The sequence below is a fragment of the Schistocerca gregaria genome, chromosome 3, assembly GCF_023897955.1.
Source record: "Schistocerca gregaria isolate iqSchGreg1 chromosome 3, iqSchGreg1.2, whole genome shotgun sequence".
NCBI classification, from domain to species: Eukaryota; Metazoa; Arthropoda; class Insecta; order Orthoptera; family Acrididae; genus Schistocerca; species Schistocerca gregaria.
In genome coordinates this window covers 328,847,988-328,871,436 of record NC_064922.1, presented here as the reverse complement: position 1 = coordinate 328,871,436, position 23,449 = coordinate 328,847,988, and the positions used below count along the sequence as shown (strand labels likewise).

The window sequence follows — 23,449 nt, the reverse complement described above, 5'->3', positions numbered from 1 at the left end:
AGTTGCCTGAGTGAAGTACCCTCCTTCTGGTAGTTTTAGTTATTAAACACAATGAAGTATTTCTGCCCCGAACCTGTGCTCCTGTTAGCCTGTTAATTGCTAGTAACTACGTAAATATATAAAAAATATCAGTGGGAAAAGATTCATAGAAAAACTTCCAATGCAGACTACTGCGATACCACTTAGAGCCGTAAATTGGTGGCATACATTAGATAAAAGATTATGTTATTTTTTGTTAGTTCTTATAATACCGGATATATTTCAGCATTACTTCTGCTTGGGTAAGGAATGTCAGCTTTTCCTATTTCTACTTTATATACTTTTGCCGCACCTGGCTTTCGCATGCATTTAACTGCTGACAGTTGTTAGAGGGAGGTTTTCATCGCTACGTTGCGTAGCCTTCAGCTCTGATATCCAGACAGTACCGCTGACAGAGCGAACTCGATACACACAACTGCAGTGTAGGACTCCAACAGTGACATCTCGCTGGAACAACTGTATCAAGATTCACTTTTCAAATGACGCTTTCGGGGGACAGAGAGCAGAAAACAGTTTAATCCACATAATTGAGGCGTGTAGGTCAGCTCTGATTACTAGTGTCTCATAAGTGTTTGCGTACGCTACAACATACTTCTTAAGCAAAGCATTAGTCGAGTAACACACCATCATTTACAAATTTGTCTTAGTTCTGAACTGACGATTTCTTATTAATTTCTCTGCAGAAGATATTTTAAGCTTATGGTTTGTGCCGGTATGAATACATGTGCCTCATAAAACTCATAATACTATACTACTCTAGACAACCTATGTTGCTAAAACCGTATCATTTTTATTCGTACTGAACGTGTCTCGCAGTCGGAAGCTTGAATTTCTGATTTGCAAGAAAATACCAATTTGAAATATTTTATAAGCAATGCTATAAATAATTTACCTTGATTTGGAATTCAAGTGACTTAAACGCTATGCCAGTACAGACAGAAACGAACAGAGAAACATAATCCATTTACAACAGAATTAAAATTATATAGACTTTATTGGTTTGCCCTGTAGAATCGATAAGACAAGACGGTATTTAACTGTTGTATGATTTTCAGTTTTGGTGCTTCCCTTTTGAAAAGCTTCTCGAAAATATTAACATGAAGTTGTGGCAAGGAATTTAAGTCTAATTTCAAAGATTAAAACTGTCCACGTGTACAGTTTGGAAATATGTCACCCTCGCTTTGGATCGAAGCAGTCTGGTAACACTGCAGCTCTCAAATTACGTGCTACAAAGAATTCTTCCGAAAGGAGCGTGAAAAGTAATTTCAAAAACACGTTGCACTGGCACGAAAAAATGAAAACCACTTACTGCTTGGATTAGCGAGATTTCATCCAACGAAGTGCAAAATTACCTGAATATTACAGACCCGTGAACTCACTTTTACGGGGAGGCGAGTTTACTCGTTCAGTTTCACTGAAGCCTACGCCTCACAGTGGGTATGCGCTCACAAATGGCCCAGCCGACGCAAATGTCGCTCGGACAGGTGTCGGGTACTGGCGGTGGGTTGCAAACCAGAAGGACTACGGAGAACCCTGCATCTGTAGGAAGGCCGTCTGAAATGAGTATGTCACCTTTCGTACTCACCCAGGATGTGCATCTCTCGCGACTGTTGCTCCGAAAGAGCGATCGCGCGATACTGACTCTCTCTCTCTACTCGCGAGACTCTCTGTCTGAAAGAGATAGCGGCTAGCTCGGGCGTCAACTACATAGACATATAGTGTGAAGCATGAGGTGCGCCTTACTCCCAGAACTCTTCCACCGGGGTGGCGGTGTGGTTGGTTCTGTTGTGCACTAGTGTGGCGTTCGTGCCGGGCGTAATGCAGTCGCGCGTATTCCACCAGTTGTCTGCAAGCAGAGAGAAAACAGAGGCTAGACTGCAGCTCCTTGATGGGCGCCTCCTCCCAGCTCTTGCGGTTCGCCCCTGCTAGGCCTGTGTCACAGGAAGAAGCGGCAAAGCGCGCGCCGGCGGCGGCGGCGGGGGCGGCGGCGGCGGCGGAGGCGGGGGCGGCGGGGGCGGCACTCACCGCAGTCCTCCCACGGCAGGCTGGGCAGCTGCACGAACGTCGCGATCAGGTAGAACAGCGTCCACGCGATGATGATGCAGTAGTACACGTCCAGGAAGAACACGATCGTCATGGTCGCGTAGCCCACGCCTGCAACACGCAGTATTGCAGCGCAGTCTGAGAAATGAGTCCCTCGAGATCTTGGACAGAAGGTATTGTTTAATCAAAAAACAAGCAAATGGGCCCTTGAATAGAGCTAGATCGGTCAAACCACCGACCGATCTGACAGTTTCTATCAACCCATTGAGTTACTAATACCGGGTGATCAAAAAAGGTGCCGGCCGCGGTAGTCTCGCGGTTCTAGGCGCTCGGTCCGGAACCGCGCGACTGCTACGGTCGCAGGTTTGAATCCCGCCTCGGGCATGGGTGTGTGTGATGTCCTTAGGTTAGCTAGGTTTAATTAGTTCTAAGTTCTAGGCTACTGATGACCACAGATGTTAAGTCGCATAGTGCTCAGAGCCATTTTTGAACCATTTGAACCAAAAAGGTATTTTTGCTCATAGTCGATCCTATATTTACTATTTAAGTCTTACAGACTTTTCTCAAAATTATGTTATTTTTTTAATAGGAATTTTTTATAAATCTATCTTTACTATTTATTGAAGTGATCAGGAGTTAGATGTTTTTCTTGGTGTACCAGATAAAAAGAAAAAAACAAGCATGAGCAACGCCATTAGACGTTTCTCGCATTCATACCGTGTATCACTTTTCTTCTTCCTTGCTTTGCACACTACACTATTTATGGAGGATGTTTTCTTGACAGGAGTATGGGGCTAAACCTGACCAAAAAAAAAAATAATGTTCAAATGTGTGTAAAATCTTATGGGACTTAACGACTAAGGTCATCAGTCCCTAAGCTTACACACTACTTAAACTAAACTATACTAAGGACAAACACACACACACACCCATGCCCGAGGGAGGACTCGAACCTCCGCCGGGACCAGCCGCACAGTCCATGACTGCAGCGCCGTAGACTAAACCTAACAAAACCTGAAAATCATTGTTTGTAACTCAAAATATATCGCAAGAAACAGCGTGCGATGTACGACACTAAATAGATCGATTTCTCAGCTTTCCAATGCTATATAACATGTCATTCCATCTATCAACAGAGAAGAGGAAACATAAAAACAAGCTATAGCTGCTCGACTGGCCTCACAGGCGGCAACGTAATAACATACTTGAAACCCGCGACCGGCTATGAACCGGCTGTGCAAGCTATTGGGTTAGAGTCTACGCCAAAGCGGACATGTATGATCGTGGTCAATGTAAATTACCTTTGTAATGAAATGTACACTATTGAAAGTCTCTGCTTCGGATCCCGAAAACAGCGTGATTAAATATTTCGGCTATCCAAATGTCCGCGAAGCGCCGGGTACGGCACGGAGGCCTGTATAAGACGACGATTTGCAGTCTTGGCATCAGTTTTCAGCGGGACTCAGCAGCAGCAGAGTTCTCTTGGTGGTGGACAGCTGGATAGCCGAAATATTGAATGATGTTGATTTCAGGATCCGGCAGCAAATTCAAGGAGACTTTCAAGATTTATTCCGCCGGGAAAGCCTACGAAGTCACATAATGTATACTACGGATTACACTAGGTCGATGTCGATATGTAACGTTAGGTAATTTTTTTATCGGCCCGCCATGATACAATTAGTGTCAGTTGTTCTCGTAGCGTAGATGATAGAACACGAGGCTGTTCAGCCTTTGGCTCGGGGTCGATCCTTACTATCGTCCCATGACCACTATCACTCTCTTGTTCGGTTTTATGAAGCTAAACGAAGGAGCGAATTTGTTCCTTGATAGTTCTTTTTCAGTACAACCTACCCTTCAACAACCGTACAAGCACTTCATATCATTTCTGAACACCCTTTATACCCACAGAAATTTAGTGACGGGGGGAATTTACAAAGTATTATACAAAACTCATCTGTATAATTATCTTATTTTTTACTATCGCTTTAGATCAATTTCTGACCGGTCCATGAGTTGTGAAAACTGTTGTTGTTGTTGTTGTGGTGGTGGTCTTCAGTCCTGAAACTGGTTTGATGCAGCTCTCCATGCTACTCTATCCTGTGCAAGCTTCTTCATCTACCAGTACCTACTGCAACCTACATCCTTCTGAGTCTGTTTAGTGTAGTCATCTCTTGGTCTCCCTCTACGATTTTTACCCTACACGCTGCCCTCCAATACTAAATTGGTGATCCCTTGATGCCTCAGAACATGTCCTACCAACCGATCCCTTCTTCTGGTCAAGTTGTGCCACAAACTTCTCTTCTCCCCAATCCGATTCAATACTTCCTCATTGGTTATGTGATCTACCCATCTAATCTTCAGCATTCTTCTGTAGCACCACATTTCGAAAGCTTCTATTCTCTTCTTGTCCAAACTATTTATCGTCCATGATTCACTTCCATACATGGCTACACTCCATACAAATACTTTCAGAAATGACTTTCTGACACTTAAATCTATACTCGATGTTAACAAACTTCTCTTCTTCAGAAACACTTTCCTTGCCATTGCCAGTCTACATTTTATATCCTCTGTACTTCGACCATCATCAGTTATTTTGCTCCCCAAATAGCAAAACTCCTTTACTGCTTTAAGTGTCTCACTTCCTAATCTAATTCCCTCAGCATCGCCCGACTTTATTCGACTACATTCCATTATCCTCGTTTTGCTTTTGTTGATGGTCATCTTATATCCTCCTTTCAAGACACTATCCATTCCGTTCAACTGCTCTTCCAAATCCTTTGCTGTCTCTGACAATTACGATGTCATTGGCGAACCACAAATTTTTTATTTCTTCTCCATGGACTTTAATACCTACTCCGAATTTTTCTTTTGTTTCATACACTGCTTGCTCAATATACAGATTGAATAACATCGGGGATTGACTACAGCCCTGTCTCACTCCCTTCCCAACCACTGCTTCCCTTTCATGTCCCTCGACTCTTATAACTGCCATTTGGTTTCTGTACAAATTGTAAATAGCCTTTCGCTCCCTGTATTTTACCCCTGCCACCTTCAGAATTTGAAAGAGAGTATTCCAGTCAACATTGACAAAAGCTTTCTCTAAGTCTACAAATGCTAGAAACGTAGGTTTGCCCTTCCTTAATCTAGCTTCTAAGATAAGTCGTAGGGTCAGTATTGCCTCACGTGTTCCAACATTTCTACGGAATCTAAACTGATCTTCCCCGAAGTCGGCTTCTACTAGTTTTTCCATTCGTCTGTAAAGAACTCGCGTTAGTATTTTGCAGCTGTGACTTACTAAATTGATAGTTCGGTAATTTTCACATCTGTCAACACCTGCTTTCTTTGGGATTGGAATTATTATATTCTTCTTGAAGTCTGAGGGTATTTCGCCTGTCTCATACATCTTGCTCACCAGATGGTAGAGTTTTTTCAGGACTGGCTCTCCCAAGGCCGTCAGTAGTTCCAATGGAATGTTGTCTACTCCAGGGGCCTTGTTTCGACTCAGGTCTTTAAGTGCTCTGTCAAACTCTTCACGCAGTATCGTATCTCCCATTTTATCTTCATCTACATCCTCTTCCATTTCCATAATATTGTCCGCAAGTACATCGCCCTTGTATAGACCCTCTGTATACTCCTTTCACCTTTTTGCTTTCCCTTCTTTGGTTAGAACTGGGTTTCCATCTGAGCTCTTAATATTCATACAAGTGGTCCTCTTTTCTCCAAAGGTCTCTTTAATTTTTCTGTAGGCAGTATCTATCTTACCCCTAGTGAGATAAGCCTCTACATCCATACATTTGTCCTCTAGCCATCCCTGCTTAGCCGTTTTGCACTTCCTGTCGATGTCATTTTTGAGACACGTTTGTATTCCTTTTTGCCTGCTTCATTTACTGCATTTTTATATTTTCTCCTTTCATCAATTAAATTCAATATTTCTTCTGTTACCCAAGGATTTCTACTAGCCCACGTCTTTTTACCTACTTGATCCTCTGCTGCCTTCACTACTTCATGCCTCAAAGCTACCCATTCTTCTTCTATTGTATTTCTTTCCCCCATTCCTGTCAATTGCTCCCTTATGCTCTCCTTGAAACTCCGTACAACCTCTGGTTCTTTTAGTTTATCCAGGTCCCATCTCTTTAAATTCCCACCTTTTTGCAGTTTCTTCAGTTTTAATCTACAGGTCATAACCAACAGATTGTGGTCAGAGTCCACATCTGCCCCTGGAAATGTCTTACAATTTAAAACCTGGTTCCTAAATCTCTGTCGTACCATTATATAATCTATCTGAAACCTGTCTGTATCTCCAGGCTTCTTCCATGTATACAGCCTTCTTTTATGATTCGTGGACCAAGTGTTACCTATGATTAAGTTGTGCTCTGTGCAAAATTCTACCAGGCGGCTTCCTCTTTCATTTCTTTGCCCCATTCCATAATCACCTACTACGTTTCCTTCTCTCCCTTTTCCTACTACCGAATTCCAGTCACCCATGACTATTAAATTTTTCGTCACCCTTCACTATCTGAATAATTTCTTTTATCTCATCATACATTTCATCAATTTCTTCATCATCTGCAGAGCTAGTTGGCATATAAACTTGTACTATTGTAGTAGGTGTGGGCTTCGTATCTATCTTGGCCACAATAATGCGTTCACTATGTTGTTTGTAGTAGCTTACCCGCATTCCTATTTTCCTATTCATTATTAATCCTACTCCTGCATTACCCCTATTTGATTTTGTGTTTATAGCCCTGTAGTCACCTGACCAGAAGTCTTGTTCCTCCTGCCACCGAACTTCACTAATTCCCACTATATCTAACTTTAACCTATCCATTTCCCTTTTTAAATTTTCTAACCTACCTGCCCGATTAAGGGATCTGACATTCCACGCCCCGATCCGTAGAACGCCAGTTTTCTTTCTCCTGATAATGACATCCTCTTGAGTAGTCCCCGCCCGGAGATCCGAATGGGGGACTATTTTACCTCGGGAATATTTTACCCAAGAGGATGCCATCATCATTTAATCATACAGTAAAGTTGCATGCCCTCGGGAAAAATTACGGCTGTAGTTTCCCCTTGCTTTCAGCCGTTCGCAGTACCAGCACAGCAAGGCTGTTTTGGTTATTATTACAAGGCCAGATCAGTCAACCATCCAGACTGATGCCCCTGCAACTACTGAAAAGTCTGCTGCCCCTCTTCAGGAACCACATGTTTGTCTGGCCTCTCAACAGATATCCCTCCGTTGTGGTTGCACCTACGGTACGACTATCTGTATCGCTGAGGCTTGCGGCCTCCCCACCAACGGCAAGGTCCATGGTTCATGTGGGGGTTGTGAAAACTATTCAACCAATATTCAACAAGTGCAATGTGTACTCATTCTGAAAAGTTCAGTTATAGTGTAACATGTGTTGTACTCGGCAGGTTCTCCGTCTTGGAATGTAAACTATCAATAATAATTACTGTATGGTTGAAATTTAAAGCAAAGTGTCACTATTACGATTTTCATCAATTGCGATCAATAACAAAAATTATTTTTGTTTTAAGTCACTGTTATTAGACCACGGAATCTTTAATGTGATCGTTTTGGGACGGGGAACGCGATATTTTAAAATATAGGTTTCTGTTGTGTGTTGCTTGTTGTTTTGTTTTCTTATTTCACAATGCGTGAAGGGACTAATCTCGTCAGTCATGGGGTTTCAGTACGATTCCCACGACAGCAGAAGGTTTGGCGAGTCTTATGACAGTACGTGGTTTCTGTTCTTTCACAAATCAATGGTGCAGATTGCCAGCACTTCGAGGAGGCGATATTTGTTTCCCCTCTCCTCTTCACTCTCCGCGGTGGTCTGTCTTCTCATTTGTTTATGATTGTCGACGACTATTGCGTTAAAGTCTCTGAACTAAATGCACTTGGGACGGTCTGCCACTAGATTATCTTCGATGTGTAGTGTTCCAGAGAGAGTAGATGCATCGTTGCCATTAGCAAGAGCTAAAGACAGTGCCATTCCCACCTTCTTGGTTTTGCACGTGCATTCTGCACTGAAGTGCCAAAGAAACTGGTATAGGCTGCGAATTCAAATACAGAGATTCGTAAACAGGCAGAATACGGCGCTGCAGATCGGCAACGCCTATATAAGATAACAAATTTATGGTGCAGTTGTTAGCTAGGTTACTACTACTACAATGGCACGTTATCTAGATTTAAGTGAATTTGAACGTGGTGTTATGGTCGCCGGACGAGCGATGGGACACAGCATCTCAGAGGTAGCGATGAAGTGAGCATTTTCCCGTACGACCATCTCAAGAGTGTACCGTGAATATCAGGAATCCGGTATAACATCAAATCTCCGACACCGCAGCACTGGAAAAAGATCCTGCAAGAACGAGACCACGACGACTGAAGAGAATCGTTCAACGTGACAGAAGTGCAACCCTTCCGCAAGTTACTGCAGATTTCAGTGCTGGCCATCAACAAGTGTCAGCGTGGGAACCATTCAACGAAACATCGTCGATATGGGCTTTTGGAGCAGAAGGCCCACTCGTGTACCCTTGATGACTGCATGAGACAAAGCTTTACGCCTCGCCTGGACCCGTCATCACCGACACTGGACTGTTGATGACTGGAAACATGTTGCCTGGTCGAACGAGACTCATTTCAAATTGTATCTAGTGGATGGACGTGTACGGGTATGGAGACAACCTCATGAACCCATAGACCCTGCATGTCGCCAGGGGCTCATCAAGATGGTGAAGGCTCTGGAATGGTGTGGGGCGTGTGCAGTTGGTGTGATATTGGACGCCTGATACGTCTTTAAACGACTGCGACAGGTGACACATACGTAAGCATCCTATCTGATCACCTGCATCCATTCATGTCCATTGTGCATTCCGACGGACTTGGGAAATTCCAGCAGCACAATGCGACACCCCACACATCCAGAATCGCTACAGAGTGGCTCCAGGAATACTCTTCTGAGATTAAACACTTCTGCTGTTCACCAAACTCTCCAGACATGAGCATATCTGGGATGCCTTGCAATGTGCTCTTCAGAAGAGATCTCCAGCCCCTCGTACTCTTACGGTTTATGGAGAGGCCTGCAGGATTCATGATGTCAGTTTCCTCCAGCACTACTTCAGACATTAGTCGAGTTCATACCACGTCGTGCTGCTGTAGTTCTGCATGCTCGTGGGGGCCCTACAAGATGTTAGACAGGTATACCAGTTTCTTCGGCTCTTCAGTGTTTTTACCCAGAACAAAGACTTGGCTTATATCTATGACATCCCAGATTCGTTTACAATAACAGAGGTCACTTACACAATTACTGAAAGCGTCCACAACGCTACTTAAAGTCTTCTAGGCTACTCCTTCCATTGGAATCTTCACTTCATGCTCTGGCTCCTGTTTCTATATCACATACTGTACTTTGGATGAATCTATCAACGTCCCGCTTAAACATAAAATGTGCCGCAGCAGGAATGGTCAATATTCAAGGATACGACAGGCACCACATTCGAATCAAAAAAGTGCAGTAAACATGGGCTCTAAAATGCAAACCATAAGAGCTATGAGTACTACTTCATCTTTGTTATTGTCAAACAAATCTCTTCCACCTCTTCCATTTGCTTCCCATATTTCGACAGGTGGTACTGTGGATGAAAATAAAAAAAAAGTTCAGTAAATATGGGCTCTATATTCATATCCTAAGAGCTATAGGCACTTGGTCATCTTCGCTACTGTGAAACACATCTACTACACAAGTACTTATAGGTGTTAAGATGTGCATTTTATGGCCCATGTTTACTAGATTTTTTTTCTTGTTTTTCTCCAAACCACCCCCTCCTAAAATATGGAAAAGACTTATTTCACCTTGTTAAGTACCATAGTGCTTAGAGCCATTTAGAGCCACTAATTTCACCATATCGAAGATTAAGAAGTGATCATAGCTCTTAAGGTATGCATTTTAGAGCCCGTATTTACGACTTTTTTGATTTGAGTAATAGTCCCGGTCATATTCCTGAATATTGACCATTACTTCTGGGACACCGTGACTTTACAATTACTGAATGCAGTGCTTATTACAATGATAAGAGTAGCGCGTTATCATGATTCACCATTACGGTGAGTTAACAGTACGTTTTGTAAATGAACTATCTGACAAATTTTAAATAGTACCCAATATGTGGCGACTGATTCTAAGACGACTACATTTTACTTCCTAGTATTTTGTAAATGTTCTATAGAACAAATTCAATAATCAGTTTAATTACGACGGAAAGCTATAATTTACGTAACGTATCAAGAACATAACAGGCTATGTCGTATCAAAACTTTATCTTGAGGGTCCTCTATGGTCTAGGCGTCATGAGATTTTTGCTGCTATGTCGTGAGTGAGGGGACTTGCCGTCTGCTGACGGGTTGGTGAGGACATTGCTTGTGCCCGTGAAAAGTGTCTGTCAGGCAGAAAATACGGAGTGCCGGGACAGCCTTCACTCAAGACCCGCTGCCCAGCAACGCTGCCAACAGTTGACAGGTGGGTAGAAAACGGATGTTCCGTAACAGTCCGCCTCCAATGATCTGTTTATCTCAGAGGTAACAACAGCCAAAAACACAGTAAAAATGGCCGCAAGGTTCTTTTATTAACTTATGGAGCACCTACATAGTCAACCAGATTTATCTGTCTGACTCTCTCTTTTTGTGTTCCAATACTTCACTCTGTTGGGATGCTTTGCTCCTCGACTTGAGATTCATATAAAAAGTCAGTTTTAGGATTCCGTGCGTCAGTCGGCCAAGACAGAGCCCTTGTAAGATTCCTTTGTTGAACATCTGTCTGTATGTTCGACTGCCCAAAACCCTTTTTCTCAGGAACGGGAAGACGTTTCAAGCTGAAATTTGTGTCAGGTACTAAGATCTACGGTAGCTTGCCGGTGTAAGACATTGAAACTTGTATGTGAATCCGATCATAAGGTACGATCATTTATCTCACGTTCTTTGATACACGTAAACTCACTCATGAAATCTATAAGGTACCTGCCGTTGGCCCACAATCATGAAATTTGGCAAGAAGCAAGGTTTCACAGTACAACCAAAGTAAAAAAAACCGAAAACTGTAAATTTGTAATTATAATATATGACAAAAAAAATTTGGCATTTTTTATCAGAGTGTCTAGCCGTTTGCCTGTTAAGACCTCTTTTTCTCAAGAATAGGTAGACTTATGAAGGTAAAATTTAAGTCAGTTACTAAGGTATACGGTCTCTTCGTAGTATAAAAATTTGAAGGTTCTAAGTCAATGCAATCAAAGGATACGTCCATTTATGTCGCTTACGTTGATACTCGCAAAGCCACTCATCAAAACCTATAGAGTACTTCCTGCTGATTTAGAATCATAAAATTTGGCAAGGAGCACGGTCTCACAGTACAAGTAAAAGAAAAAATACGAAAAATGTTAATTCTCAGTGGTATCATACGATAAAATATTTCTTTGTCATTTGTTATCCGACATCTAACTTGAAATTCAAACGATCAGCAGTTCTGCATTCAGGCTGACTGGATCGCGATGCTAACAGTCAAACATGAGGCACGACGTGGCTTTGTAGCTCATATGACGCGTTTTGGAATTTATCCATCTTCAGATAGTTTGCCAATGTTTGTTTCACATACAATTTGAAACGCGATATCTACGTGCCGTAATCGCTCTTGGATGTCTGATGATGGGTAAATTCTGACACGTATCATATGAACAATAAAGTCATTCCTTGCCGGATGTTTGACTTCCATCACTGCGACCCAGTCAGCCTGAATGGAGAACTGCTGATTAATATAATGGTCGCCTGCCTCCCGCATGAGTCTATGTCGCATTTATATTCTTCAAATTAAAACATTCTCGAAAATATTGGTACCCCTGGGACAGATATCGTGCCCGTATCAATATCGATAACAGGCAAAAATGTCGAGATCATCGATTCCAGGAATTTATGAACTGTTTATATAGATAATTAAGTTTGTACAGAACCTTCAGTGCGCGCGAGTCCTATTCGCACCTGGCCAATTGTTTATGTAAAATGCTGAAATACCTGTGGAACCTAAATGACTTAGTGGTAGGTGTAGCAGAAGCAGCGTTCACCTTGCAGGATGGGCACGAGCTGCCCCACGAGCGTCATGCCGCCGGCTCCCAGGTACTGCCCGATGGCCACCTCCTGGAAGAAGATGGGCATACCGCAGAACACCATGGCGATCGCGTACGTCACCAGGAACGCTCCTGAAACACAACACACAATATCGGTTTGTCAACGCTAGTTACAGCTAGCACGTGCGGTTTAGCGATACTATGAAACTTGGGCTGATCCGTAGATTTCTACTAAAAGTACCCCATATGAAAAATATTTGAAACAGTGATGCAATGCCTATAAATCCACTTTTATACCGACTAAGATAAAAACAGTACAAGAGCGCACAGATCTCGATCGCTTTAAATGAACTACTTGCAGTCTACACTTAAAAGAATCACGTGTCCTCGTAACTCTTCCAAGTATGCAACATTAAGCAGAGAGCCAGATCGAAAAGCAGCAACATATATAATTTAGAATGATTACGACAACTTGGGCAAGCCATTCATACTATTTCAGCTATAGTGAAATCTGTCTGTTAGTGGTCCGTAAATCATGACGACAGTTACGGTTGTGACATGGCTTAGAAAAAACAGTTCATCTTTTCTCTACGAATACACCACTTGCAGTTAAGTAAATCGAGCACTAAAAACGTACAGGGCGTTTCCATGATGATGATACGAATCCCCAGGGATGATGTAGAAGGGTAGATGTTTAGCAAAAGTGACAAAAAGCAGATTACAGAGTACCTGACGGCTCAACACAAAAGTTTTGTCTCAAGTGCAGATAGTGTTGAGGATCAGTGGACAAAGTTCAAAACCATGGTACAATATGCGTTAGATGAATAGGTGCCAAGCAAGATCGTAAGAGATGGGAAAGAGCCACCGTGGTACAACAACCGAGTTAGAAAACTGCTGCGGAAGCAAAGGGAACTTCACAGCAAACATAAACATAGCCAAAGCCTTGCAGACAAATAAAAATTACGCGAAGCGAAATGCAGTGTGAGGAGGGCTATGCGAGAGGCTTTCAATGAATTCGAAAGTAAAGTTCTATGTACTGACTTGGCAGAAAATCCTAAGAAATTTTGGTCCTATGTCAAAGCGGTAGGTGGATCAAAACAAAATGTCCAGACACTCTGTGACCAAAATGGTACTGAAACAGAGGATGACAGACTAAAGGCCGAAATACTAAATGTCTTCTTCCAAAGCTGTTTCACAGAGGAAGACTGCACTGTGCTTCCTTCTCTAGATTGTCGCACAGTTGACAAAATGGTAGATATCGAAGTAGACGACAGAGGGATAGAGAAACAATTAAAATCGCTCAAAAGAGGAAAGGCCGCTGGTCCTGATGTGATACCAGTTCGATTTTACACAGAGTACGCAAAGGAACTTGCCCCCCTTCTTGCACCGATGTACCGTAGGTCTCTAGAAGAGCGAAGCGTTCCAAAGGATTGGAAAAGGGCACAGGTCATCCCCGTTTTCAAGAAGGGACGTCGAACAGATGTGCAGAACTATAGACCTATATCTCTAACGTCGATCAGTTGTAGAATTTTGGAACACGTATTATGTTCGAGTATAATGTCTTTTCTGGAGACTAGAAATCTACTCTGTAGGAATCAGCATGGGTTTCGAAAAAGACGGTCGTGTGAAACCCAGCTCGCGATATTCGTCCACGAGACTCAGAGGGCCTTAGACACGGGTTCACAGGTAGATGCCGTGTTTCTTGACTTCCGCAAGGCGTTTGACACAGTTCCCCACAGTCGTTTAATGAACAAAGTAAGAGCATACGGACTATCAGATCAATTGTGTGATTGGATTGAGGAGTTCCTAGATAACAGAACGCAGCATGTCATTCTCAGTGGAGAGAAGTCTTCCGAAGTAAGAGTGATTTCAGGTGTGCCGCAGGGGAGTGTCATAGGACCGTTGCTATTCACAATATACATAAATGACCTGGTGGATGACTTCGGAAGTTCACTGAGGCTTTTTGCAGATGATGCTGTGGTGTATCGAGAGGTTGCAACAATGGAAAATTGTACTGAAATACAGGAGGATCTGCAGCGAATTGACGCATGGTGCACGGAATGGCAATTGAATCTCAGTGTAGACAAGTGTAATGTGATGCGAATACATAGAAAGATAGGTCCCTTATCATTTAGCTACAAAATAGCAGGTCAGCAACTGGAAGCAGTTAATTCCATAAATTATCTGGGAGTACGCATTAGGAGTGATTTAAAATGGAATGATCATATAAAGTTGATCGTCGGTGGAGCAGGTGCCAGACTGAGATTCATTGGAAGAATCCTAAGGAAATGCAATCCGACAACAAAGGAAGTAGGTTACAGTACGCTTGTTCGCCCAATGCTTGAATACTGCTCAGCAGTGTGGGATCCGCACCAGGTAGGGTTGGTAGAAGAGATAGAGAAGATCCAACGGAGAGCAGCGCGCTTCGTTACAGGATCATTTAGTAATTGCGAAAGCGTTACGGAGATGATAGATAAACTCCAGTGGAAGACTCTGCAGGAGAGACACTCAGTAGCTCGGTACGGGCTTTTGTTAAAGTTTCGAGAACATACCTTCACCGAAGAGTCAAGCAGTATATTGCTCCCTCCTACGTATATCTCGCGAAGAGACCATGAGGATAAAATCAGAGAGATTAGAGCCCACACAGAAGCATACCGACAATCCTTCTTTCCACGTACAATACGAGACTGGAATAGAAGGGAGAACCGATACTCAGGGTACCCTCCGCCATACACCGTCAGGTGGCTTGCGGAGTATGGATGTAGATGTAGATGTAGATTTAGATGTGTAAGATCAGGAAACTCTCTTCCACATGTGAGTGAGCTTAAAATTGTAAGTGAAAATGAGAAAATTCCAGATTTACTGATGGTCTGAAGATGAGGCTGAAAATATAAGAAAATATAATTTTCCGATGGTTTTATTTATTTGCAGACCTTGCACAACTAGTTTTCAAAATGTCGTTTCTCATAACTCATTCATACATAAAATGCTCTTACAATGTTGTAACGTACGCATTCGAGCAACTCCGCTATAGATCGAGCAATGTCAAAGTCAGAGAGAATTTTTGTCAGGAGATTCTATTCCGTCTCGACAGCTGTCTCTTTGATAATAGTTTTCATTTGACCCCACAAGATGAAATCCAGTGGGCGCAGACCAGTGGAACGAGTTGATCACGAAAAAATCCCCTCTTCCTATCCACCTTCAGAAAACGTATGACACCTATATGTCTTGACATTAGCACAAGCAATGAATTCACACTGATCTCAATACACTCACTAACCCTCCTTAAGTTTGGTCTTGGGCATATTGTTCCAGAAAGAAATTAAAAGTAGCACCGATACTCAGGATACGAGCATGCTCTTAAGGATGAGTCCCTCGTTTGAGAGAGAAAGAGAGAGAACGAATGATTAAAGATAACGACACGTCTTCCTTAAATTTATTCTAAATTTTCTTCCTTTGGTATGGGTTTACATGGCATGACCCTACACTACGACAGTTTCTAAAAGTATTGTAAACATGGTAAATCAGACCAAGGTTAGAGCTCGCCTTCTAATCTACGTGATAAGAGACGAAGTAAAAGTTTCATTGGGCCCGTTAATCACCTGGACCGGTCTACGAAAGACATGGGAATTCTAAAATTGGATGTGTGGAGGGGGATTTTATCACCACTGTTCTAAAAAACGAACCCGCTTGTCTTCCCACTGCAAGACCTTGTTCGCTCGATCATGATGTATTTGGAAGGGTATGAGGAGTGCTTTCAGGTACAAACCATTGAGATGCTTGGTGTTCGTGACTGTGACTGCCTTGATATAGTGAATCTAAAACACCTGGAATGTAAGTCTTGAGCTAGGAGTGATACACAGAGGATGGGGATATGAAAGCGATGATTGAGGCTACAACACCTGGAATGTAAGTCTTGAGCTAGGAGTGATACACAGAGGATGGGGATATGAAAGCGATGATTGTGGCTACTGCCAAGCTATCTGGGAACCAGATACAGGACGTGAACTCACGATGACGCCATAGCAGTAGAAGAAATTAGCGGACCAGGAAAGGAAGACACCGCGTAATGTGGGTCTAACTCTTGCCACTTTATTAAGTGTTCAGCGACCTGATTTGGCTCGTTAATGACCTGAGACAGCTGGTTAGTTGGCCGATTTAGCTAAGCAGCACAATGGCCAGAACGAATAGTGTGTGGCTCTCCGAAATGTTCCCAGTGAATTCCCCATTGACGTCACTGCCCACTGACGTCACTGTGCATCACATCTATATTATTAGAGTTAAATATACATTTGTCAATTTTTTTCCATTCGTGACACACGCCAGGTGCAATCGATTTCGGCGACTTGCGTGCCAAGTGTGTGTTTAGCGTAGTTAGCTGTGATAAGTACGTGGAGAGTAATGCATATGTGCTGTTTATGATAACGAGGGAGAAGGGAGCCGGAGAAACCCGTTGCTAGTATATAACATGCTTTTTCGAACAGCACCAATGTTGCCTTCAGGCTTAACGTAGCAGTCCGACTGACAGATCGCTATGTACAGCCACTTCATATCTTCACTTCTTGAGACGTTGCAGGGAGGTTTGCAAAAAGTTGGCGCAACGGCTGGCGATCAGGAATTGAAGACATGCGGAAAAAACGGGCTAACCTTCAAATATAAAAACTTTGAGACAAGTGTTGCCATCTGTTGCCGGGTATGGGAACTATCAAAATTGACATTGGTCTCAATCCTAAACTTCATTTAGGGATGAGACCAATGTCAATTCTGATAGTTCTCATACCCAGCAACAGATGGCAACAGTTGTCTCAAAGTTTTTACACTTGAAGGTTAGCCCGTTTTTCTGCGCATGTCTTCAATTGTGCTTCATAACGTCTCCCTCTCCTGCCCTCCCTGCCAATTACGAATCCACCTTCGCACCCAACTCATGCTTGAGTGCTGGCAGCCAGGTGAATTTTAATAATATCCGTTTTACGAGTCGGCGAAGGCTTCTTTAGGAGTCTGTTTTGACCACTGGAAAATCGCTGAGGCAATAGCAGCACGGCTGGTGAATGTGCGGCCACGGAGAGTGTCTTTCATTGTTGGAAAAAGCCAAAAGTCTCTAGGAGCCAGGTCAGGTGAGTAGGGAGCATGAGGAATCACTTCAAAGTTGTTATCACGAAGAAACTGTTGCGTAACGTTAGCTCGATGTGCGGGTGCGTTGTCCTGGTGAAACAGCACACGCGCAGCCCTTCCCGGACGTTTTTGTTGCAGTGCAGGAAGGAATTTGTTTTTCAAAACATTTTCGTAGAATGCACCTGTTACCGTAGTGCCCTTTGAAACGCAGTGGGTAAGGATTACGGCCTCGCTGTCCCAGAACATGGACACCATTTTTTCAGCACTGGCGGTTACCCGAAATTTTTTTGGTGGCGGTGAATCTGTATGCTTCCATTGAACTGACTGGCGCTTTGTTTCTGGATTGAAAAATGGCATCCACGTCTCATCCATTGTCACAACCGACGAAAAGAAAGTCCCATTCATGCTGTCGTTGTGCGTCAACATTGCTTGGCAACATGCCACACGGGCAGCCATGTGGTCGTCTGTCAGCATTCGTGGCACCCACCTGGATGACACTTTTCGCATTTTCAGGTCGTCATGCAGGATTGTGTGCACGGAACCCACAGAAATGCCAACTCTGGAGGCGATCTGTTCAACAGTCATTCGGCGATCCCCCAAAACAATTCTCTCCACTTTCTCGATCATGTCGTCAGACCGGCTTGTGCGAGCCCGAGGTTGTTTCGGTTTGTTGTCACACGATGTTCTGCCTTCATTAAACTGTCGCACCCACGAACGCACTTTTGACACATCCATAACTCGATCACCACATGTCTCCTTCAACTGTCGATGAATTTCAATTGGTTTCACAACACGCAAATTCAGAAAACGAATGATTGCACGCTGTTCAAGTAAGGAAAACGTCGCCATTTTAAGTATTTAAAACAGTTCTCATTCTCGCCGCTGGCGGTAAAATTCCATCTGCCGTACGGTGCTGCCATCTGTGGGACGTATTGACAATGAACGCGGCCTCATTTTAAAACAATGCGCATGTTTCTATCTCTTTCCAGTCCGGAGAAAAAAAATCGGAGGCCTTAGAACTTGAATGCACCTCGTATCATTTTCACGATAAATCGTAATGATGTTGATCGAGTCATTTTACATTAACATCATAAATTAATTTGTACGTATGGTTACAAGCTGAACATTTCTAATTCTTTTTCATTAATAAAAAACAATATATATATATATATATATATATATATATATATATATATATATATATATATATATATATGAGTTAGTAGATCCTACCCACCACCTTTTACGCATTACTTTAATAGAAATTCTTCTACGGAATAAATGCGTTGTCGAGGAGAAACTTTCTCATTTTGTTTTCGGATTTTACTTTGCTTTCCGTCGGACATTTTATTTCACTGGGCAAGCGACCAAAATTGTTAGTTGCAGCATTATGCACTCCTTTTTTCCCTAAATATAACCCTAATGTGGAGTAGTGAATGTCATTTTTCTGTTCCTTTTGATCGTTAGTGGATTATGTACAACAAACGTCATGGGGGAATAAACATACTGTGAAGCAATAATGAGAATGCCCAATTCCTTAAACAGATGTCTACAAGATGATCGTGACTGAGCACCACATATTATTCTCACAACACGTTTTTGAGCAATGAAGACTCTTTCTTAAATATAAGTTACCCCAGAAATTATTCCACGTTACATTATGAATCAAAATGTGTAAAATATGTCAACTTACTCATCTGTCTCTCTCCGCGATTGCGATGATTCTAAGTGCAAATGTGGGTGAAGTAAGTTGTTTTAGGAGTTCCAAAATGTGCTTTTCCCAGTTTAAATTCTCATCGATATTGACAACTAAGATTTTGAAGTTTCCACCCTACTTGTTATTTCCTTGCCACGCGTTACACTCATTTTTGGTGCAGTAACCTTAGATGTGCAGAACTGAATACGTTGTGACTTTTTAAAATTGAGAGTGAGACCAATCGCAGAAACTCAGTCAATTAGACTTTTAAGAACTTTGTTTACCATTTCTTCTGTTACTGTATGCATGCTTGGATTGATTACAATACTAATGATGTCTGCAAAAAATAACTAATTTTGCTTGTATATTGGACCGCAGATATTTTACATGTATGAGGAACTACAGTGGACCTAAGACTGAGCCTTGGGAAACCCCATATGTGATTTCTCCCCAGTCAGAATTACGTCCCTCTACTAGATTGGTGATTTACTAAGTACAGCTTTCTGCATTCTTTTAGTTAGATTTGACATTACCCATTGGTTATTTATACCATCAATCCCTTAAACTCCAGTTTATCTAGGACAATACTGTGAATCACGCAGTCAGATGCCTGATATAGGTCGCAGAAAATACCAACCGGCGCCGTTTAATTCTTTAATGTTCACAAAATCTGGTGAGTGAACATGTAAATTGTATTCTCACTACAGCGACTCTTCTGAAACCGAACCATGCTTTCAAATGTTCTGTGTCCTTCAACGCACGTACAGCAAACATGGAGCGCCCACTTTTGATCGCGAGGAAACGTCATACGAACGGTCTCGCCAACACTGACAGTTGACATGTACAACACGTTTAGTGACGAAAGTGCTGCCATCTGCCGGTTTACGATGTCAACGATTCGTTTTTCATCATCAACTCACAGATAAAAGCATTTCCTATGAATTTAAATCTGTCAAATACGTCTTATTTTTGTGATTTTTAAAAGTATAACACATTTTGACAAAAGTGCAATTTGCACACGTTTTGACGAGATGGAAGAAGCTAAGGGCATTTATGGATTCAGCGCACAAACATATGTAGGAATCCATCAACAGAACATGATACAACCGAAAAAATGCAGGCCTTTGTAATTTGCGTTGACGGCTGCTCACAGCTGTAGCGTGGGGATTCTCATCAGTCCAAACACGGACATTGCGAAGATTTAGCATTTCGTCTCTGGTGAAATAGGCTTCATCCGTGAAAATTTGATACGCAGGAAAATTAGGACCGACTGTAAGGCGCTGCAGGGACCATTGGCTGAACATGACACGAGGTCCGAAGGCATCAGGAGTCAAAGCATGCATTTTCTGGGGTGTAGCTGCATTTCCAGTTATACTCGCCACAAAGTACGCCGCGAAGCATTCATTTCATGTGCAACTGATCGAGTGCTGATTACAGATGCTTCATCCACTCGAATAAGCGCTGTATCTTCCAAGTCGTGAGTACGTGTAGTTTGTCGTCCTGTGGTACCAATTCCACTCTTTCACTTTATCGTTCGGACAGTATTGGAAACATGATGTGAGCCTGATGTCTTCTTCTCGGAAATTTGGTCTTGTACAATCTTTCCATTTCTCTGCTGCTTCAATTTGCTTGCCCTTACACGAAAAACATGTCCCCAAGTTCCACTAGCTGATATAACTCCATCTGATCAGGACTGATTGACGTTAGTACTTCAACCTGTAAGCAAAGAATGCGGCCTACTACAGTACTGACAATACACGCCAGGACTACCCATGTCATTACATAGGACACCATCTGCATCGGATTAGTTACGTTATTACCCATCTCATTGGAAGTTTATACCCTAAAATCTTAGCAACAACAATATCGGTGCACGTATTCCATGGTCAGAGCTATCAGAACGACTTTCGCTTGTAACTTCCGACTCGATCGTTCCCAGACCAGGGTCCCTTGCTTCAGATTGATAGATTTACCCCTCTCTATCATTTTGAAAGTCTGAAATATGTCACCTTAACACCCTGCATTATGGACGATGAAGAAAATTACTTGCTCCAGACTTATGTGAAGCGCAGAAAAACAGTCAGCACCATGTGTTTGAGCAGAGAGAATGAGGGGGTGTTAAACATATTAATTAACAGCCATTTCATCGACAACCAAAAGACGTTCAAAGTATATTTCAGATCTACTCGTCGTCAGCTGGCATCGCTTCCCAACTATGTGGAAGAGAACCTGAGGTCAGACGCTTGCAGCGAGGTAAAGTTATCAATATCACCTGCTGGAAAACTGGTCGTTACTCTGAGGTCAATAAATGAAATGAAGTGATGTTATGGCATTACTGGCCGTGGGAGCACATTTGGAGTTGTTCTTTAGTTACGAAGATGAGTTGAAAAAATGAGGGCAACACAAACACACAGCTCACGAGCAAAGAAAATCTCTCTGACCCGGTCGGTTATCGAACCTGGGACTCCGCTATACAGAGTCAGCAGCGCAAACCACTATACCACCAGCTGCGAACTGAGGTAAATAGAATACAATGAAACAGAGTACAGAGTGATCCAGAAGTTCGTTAACATTTGAAAATGCGCTACTTCAAGGAATAATGGAGGCAAAGAGATAAAAAATGACAGAAGTGCCTGAAATGACATAGAATTTTATCTAAACCAAAAACGAGTGCAAAAGCTGGCCTACAGATGTCACTGGACAGCAACACGTCGGTAATGCCGCATGTATAAAAACGAGCTGTAGAGAGAGGTGTCAGATCATCGCTAGCCTGGTTGATGAACGCTTGTTGGAAAGTACGATTTTTTGCAGGATCGCGCTCCACCCCATATTGCTACACATGTGAAAGATTTCTTGTGGACATCGTGCTGAGCCGCCAAATCCGTCATGCTTGGCCTCCCAGGTTCCCAGACGTCAGTCCATGTGATAAGTGGTTGTGGGGTTACCTGAACTCGTTAGTGTACCGCGGTCGTCCAACCTCATTAAGGGTACCAACAGACAACACCGACAGCAACTTCTCAGAAAACCTACTGATATGCTGTATATTGCTGTTCAATTCGACTACAGGATTGTTGATGAATGACACCGACGTATTGACCAACTGTTAGAAAGAACACTGTCTTTGCTAAGAAAACAATTGTTATGCTAATTATTGCTTTTGTGTCACATGAAACGCCGTCAAGTGGTCATTTGGTAAACTGTTTTGGTTTCAATGAAACCCCATGAAATTTTAAGCGTGTGTGACAATTTTTACCACTCTACCTACATTATTCCATCAGGTATTGAATTTTCAAATGTTAACCGACTTTTGGGCCAATCTCTACATTGCGTTAAAGGAGATTTCTTATAGTTCTTATTAGTAATGTCATACTACAATAACTAACTTACATATTGGTAATAATGCTGTATTTTGAATTTTAACAATGCTGTATTATAATGTATTAAAACAATGGTGTATTAAAACGTGTAACTGAAAATATTATCAGCATAAAGGATAAATAACGTTAATAAAAACAATTAATGAAAAACAAACGAATGAAAGACAAAATACGGTGTCTTATCTATAACCGTTGCCTACGCTAGCATTACAGGGTGTTTGAAAAAGGACTTCACAACTTTAAAAATTCATATAAACTTGTTGAAACAAGATACAGAGCTGGGTTTAGTGTTATTTTGTAGGGAAACACACAAAGATTTTTTATCTTGAACTAAAGATGTTGTATGTGGCTTTCGTTGATTACCCTGCACACGTCCATCCGAAGTCAATTTCTTCCAAAACTCGCTGTAGCATTGCAGGTGTAAATTGCGCAGTGGCGCCGTAAATTCTTGCTGCAAGTTCAGATAGAGAAGCCGGCACAGGAGGTACAAACACCATAGCCTTGATGACTCCCCAAAAATCGAGTGGTGTCAGGACTGGGGAACGTGGGGGCCATGCAACTGGCGCATCATGACCAATCCATGACGTGGAAAGCGGTCACTGAGAAAATCCCGGACGTCAGCCAGGTGATGGGGTGGTGCACCAGCTTGCATGAAGTAAACATTTCATTCTTGGTCATCCTCATCGATATGGGGTATCACAAATTGTAACGTATCCAGGTACACTATCCCATTGATGGTTCTCTCACGGAAAAAGGGGGCTATACATTTTGTTCTTGCTCAATGCACAAAAAGCGTTCAGTTTAGGGCTATCACGAAAATATTGCAATGTTTGATGTGGATTTTCACTGGCCCAAATCCTACAGTTACGTGTGTTGACGTTGCCACTTAAGCGAAACGTCGGTTCGTCAGAAAAGATGATTTTGTCCAAGAAGTGTTAATCCTCATGTAATCGATTTAACATATCCGCACAGAAGTTCTTGCGACCAATTTTATCAGTGTCTTTTATTGCTTGTACGATCGTCAATCTATACGGTTTCAAATGCAAACGGTTTCTCAACACAT

At 42.4% G+C, this 23,449-nt stretch overlaps 1 protein-coding gene across 2 annotated transcripts in view; it reads right to left on the bottom strand.

Annotated features, from left to right (window-relative positions):
- Positions 1–23,449, bottom strand: part of LOC126354742 (sodium- and chloride-dependent GABA transporter 1-like) — a 145,524-nt gene that overhangs the window by 76,764 nt on the left and 45,311 nt on the right. For both annotated transcript variants that reach the window (XM_050004619.1, XM_050004620.1), the window contains exons 3-5: positions 12,199–12,333; positions 2,065–2,193; positions 1,783–1,885 (exon numbers count right to left, since the gene is read on the bottom strand). In XM_050004619.1, coding sequence (XP_049860576.1) covers positions 1,783–1,885; positions 2,065–2,193; positions 12,199–12,333 — 367 coding nt within the window. The remainder of the gene's footprint in view (positions 1–1,782; positions 1,886–2,064; positions 2,194–12,198; positions 12,334–23,449) is intronic.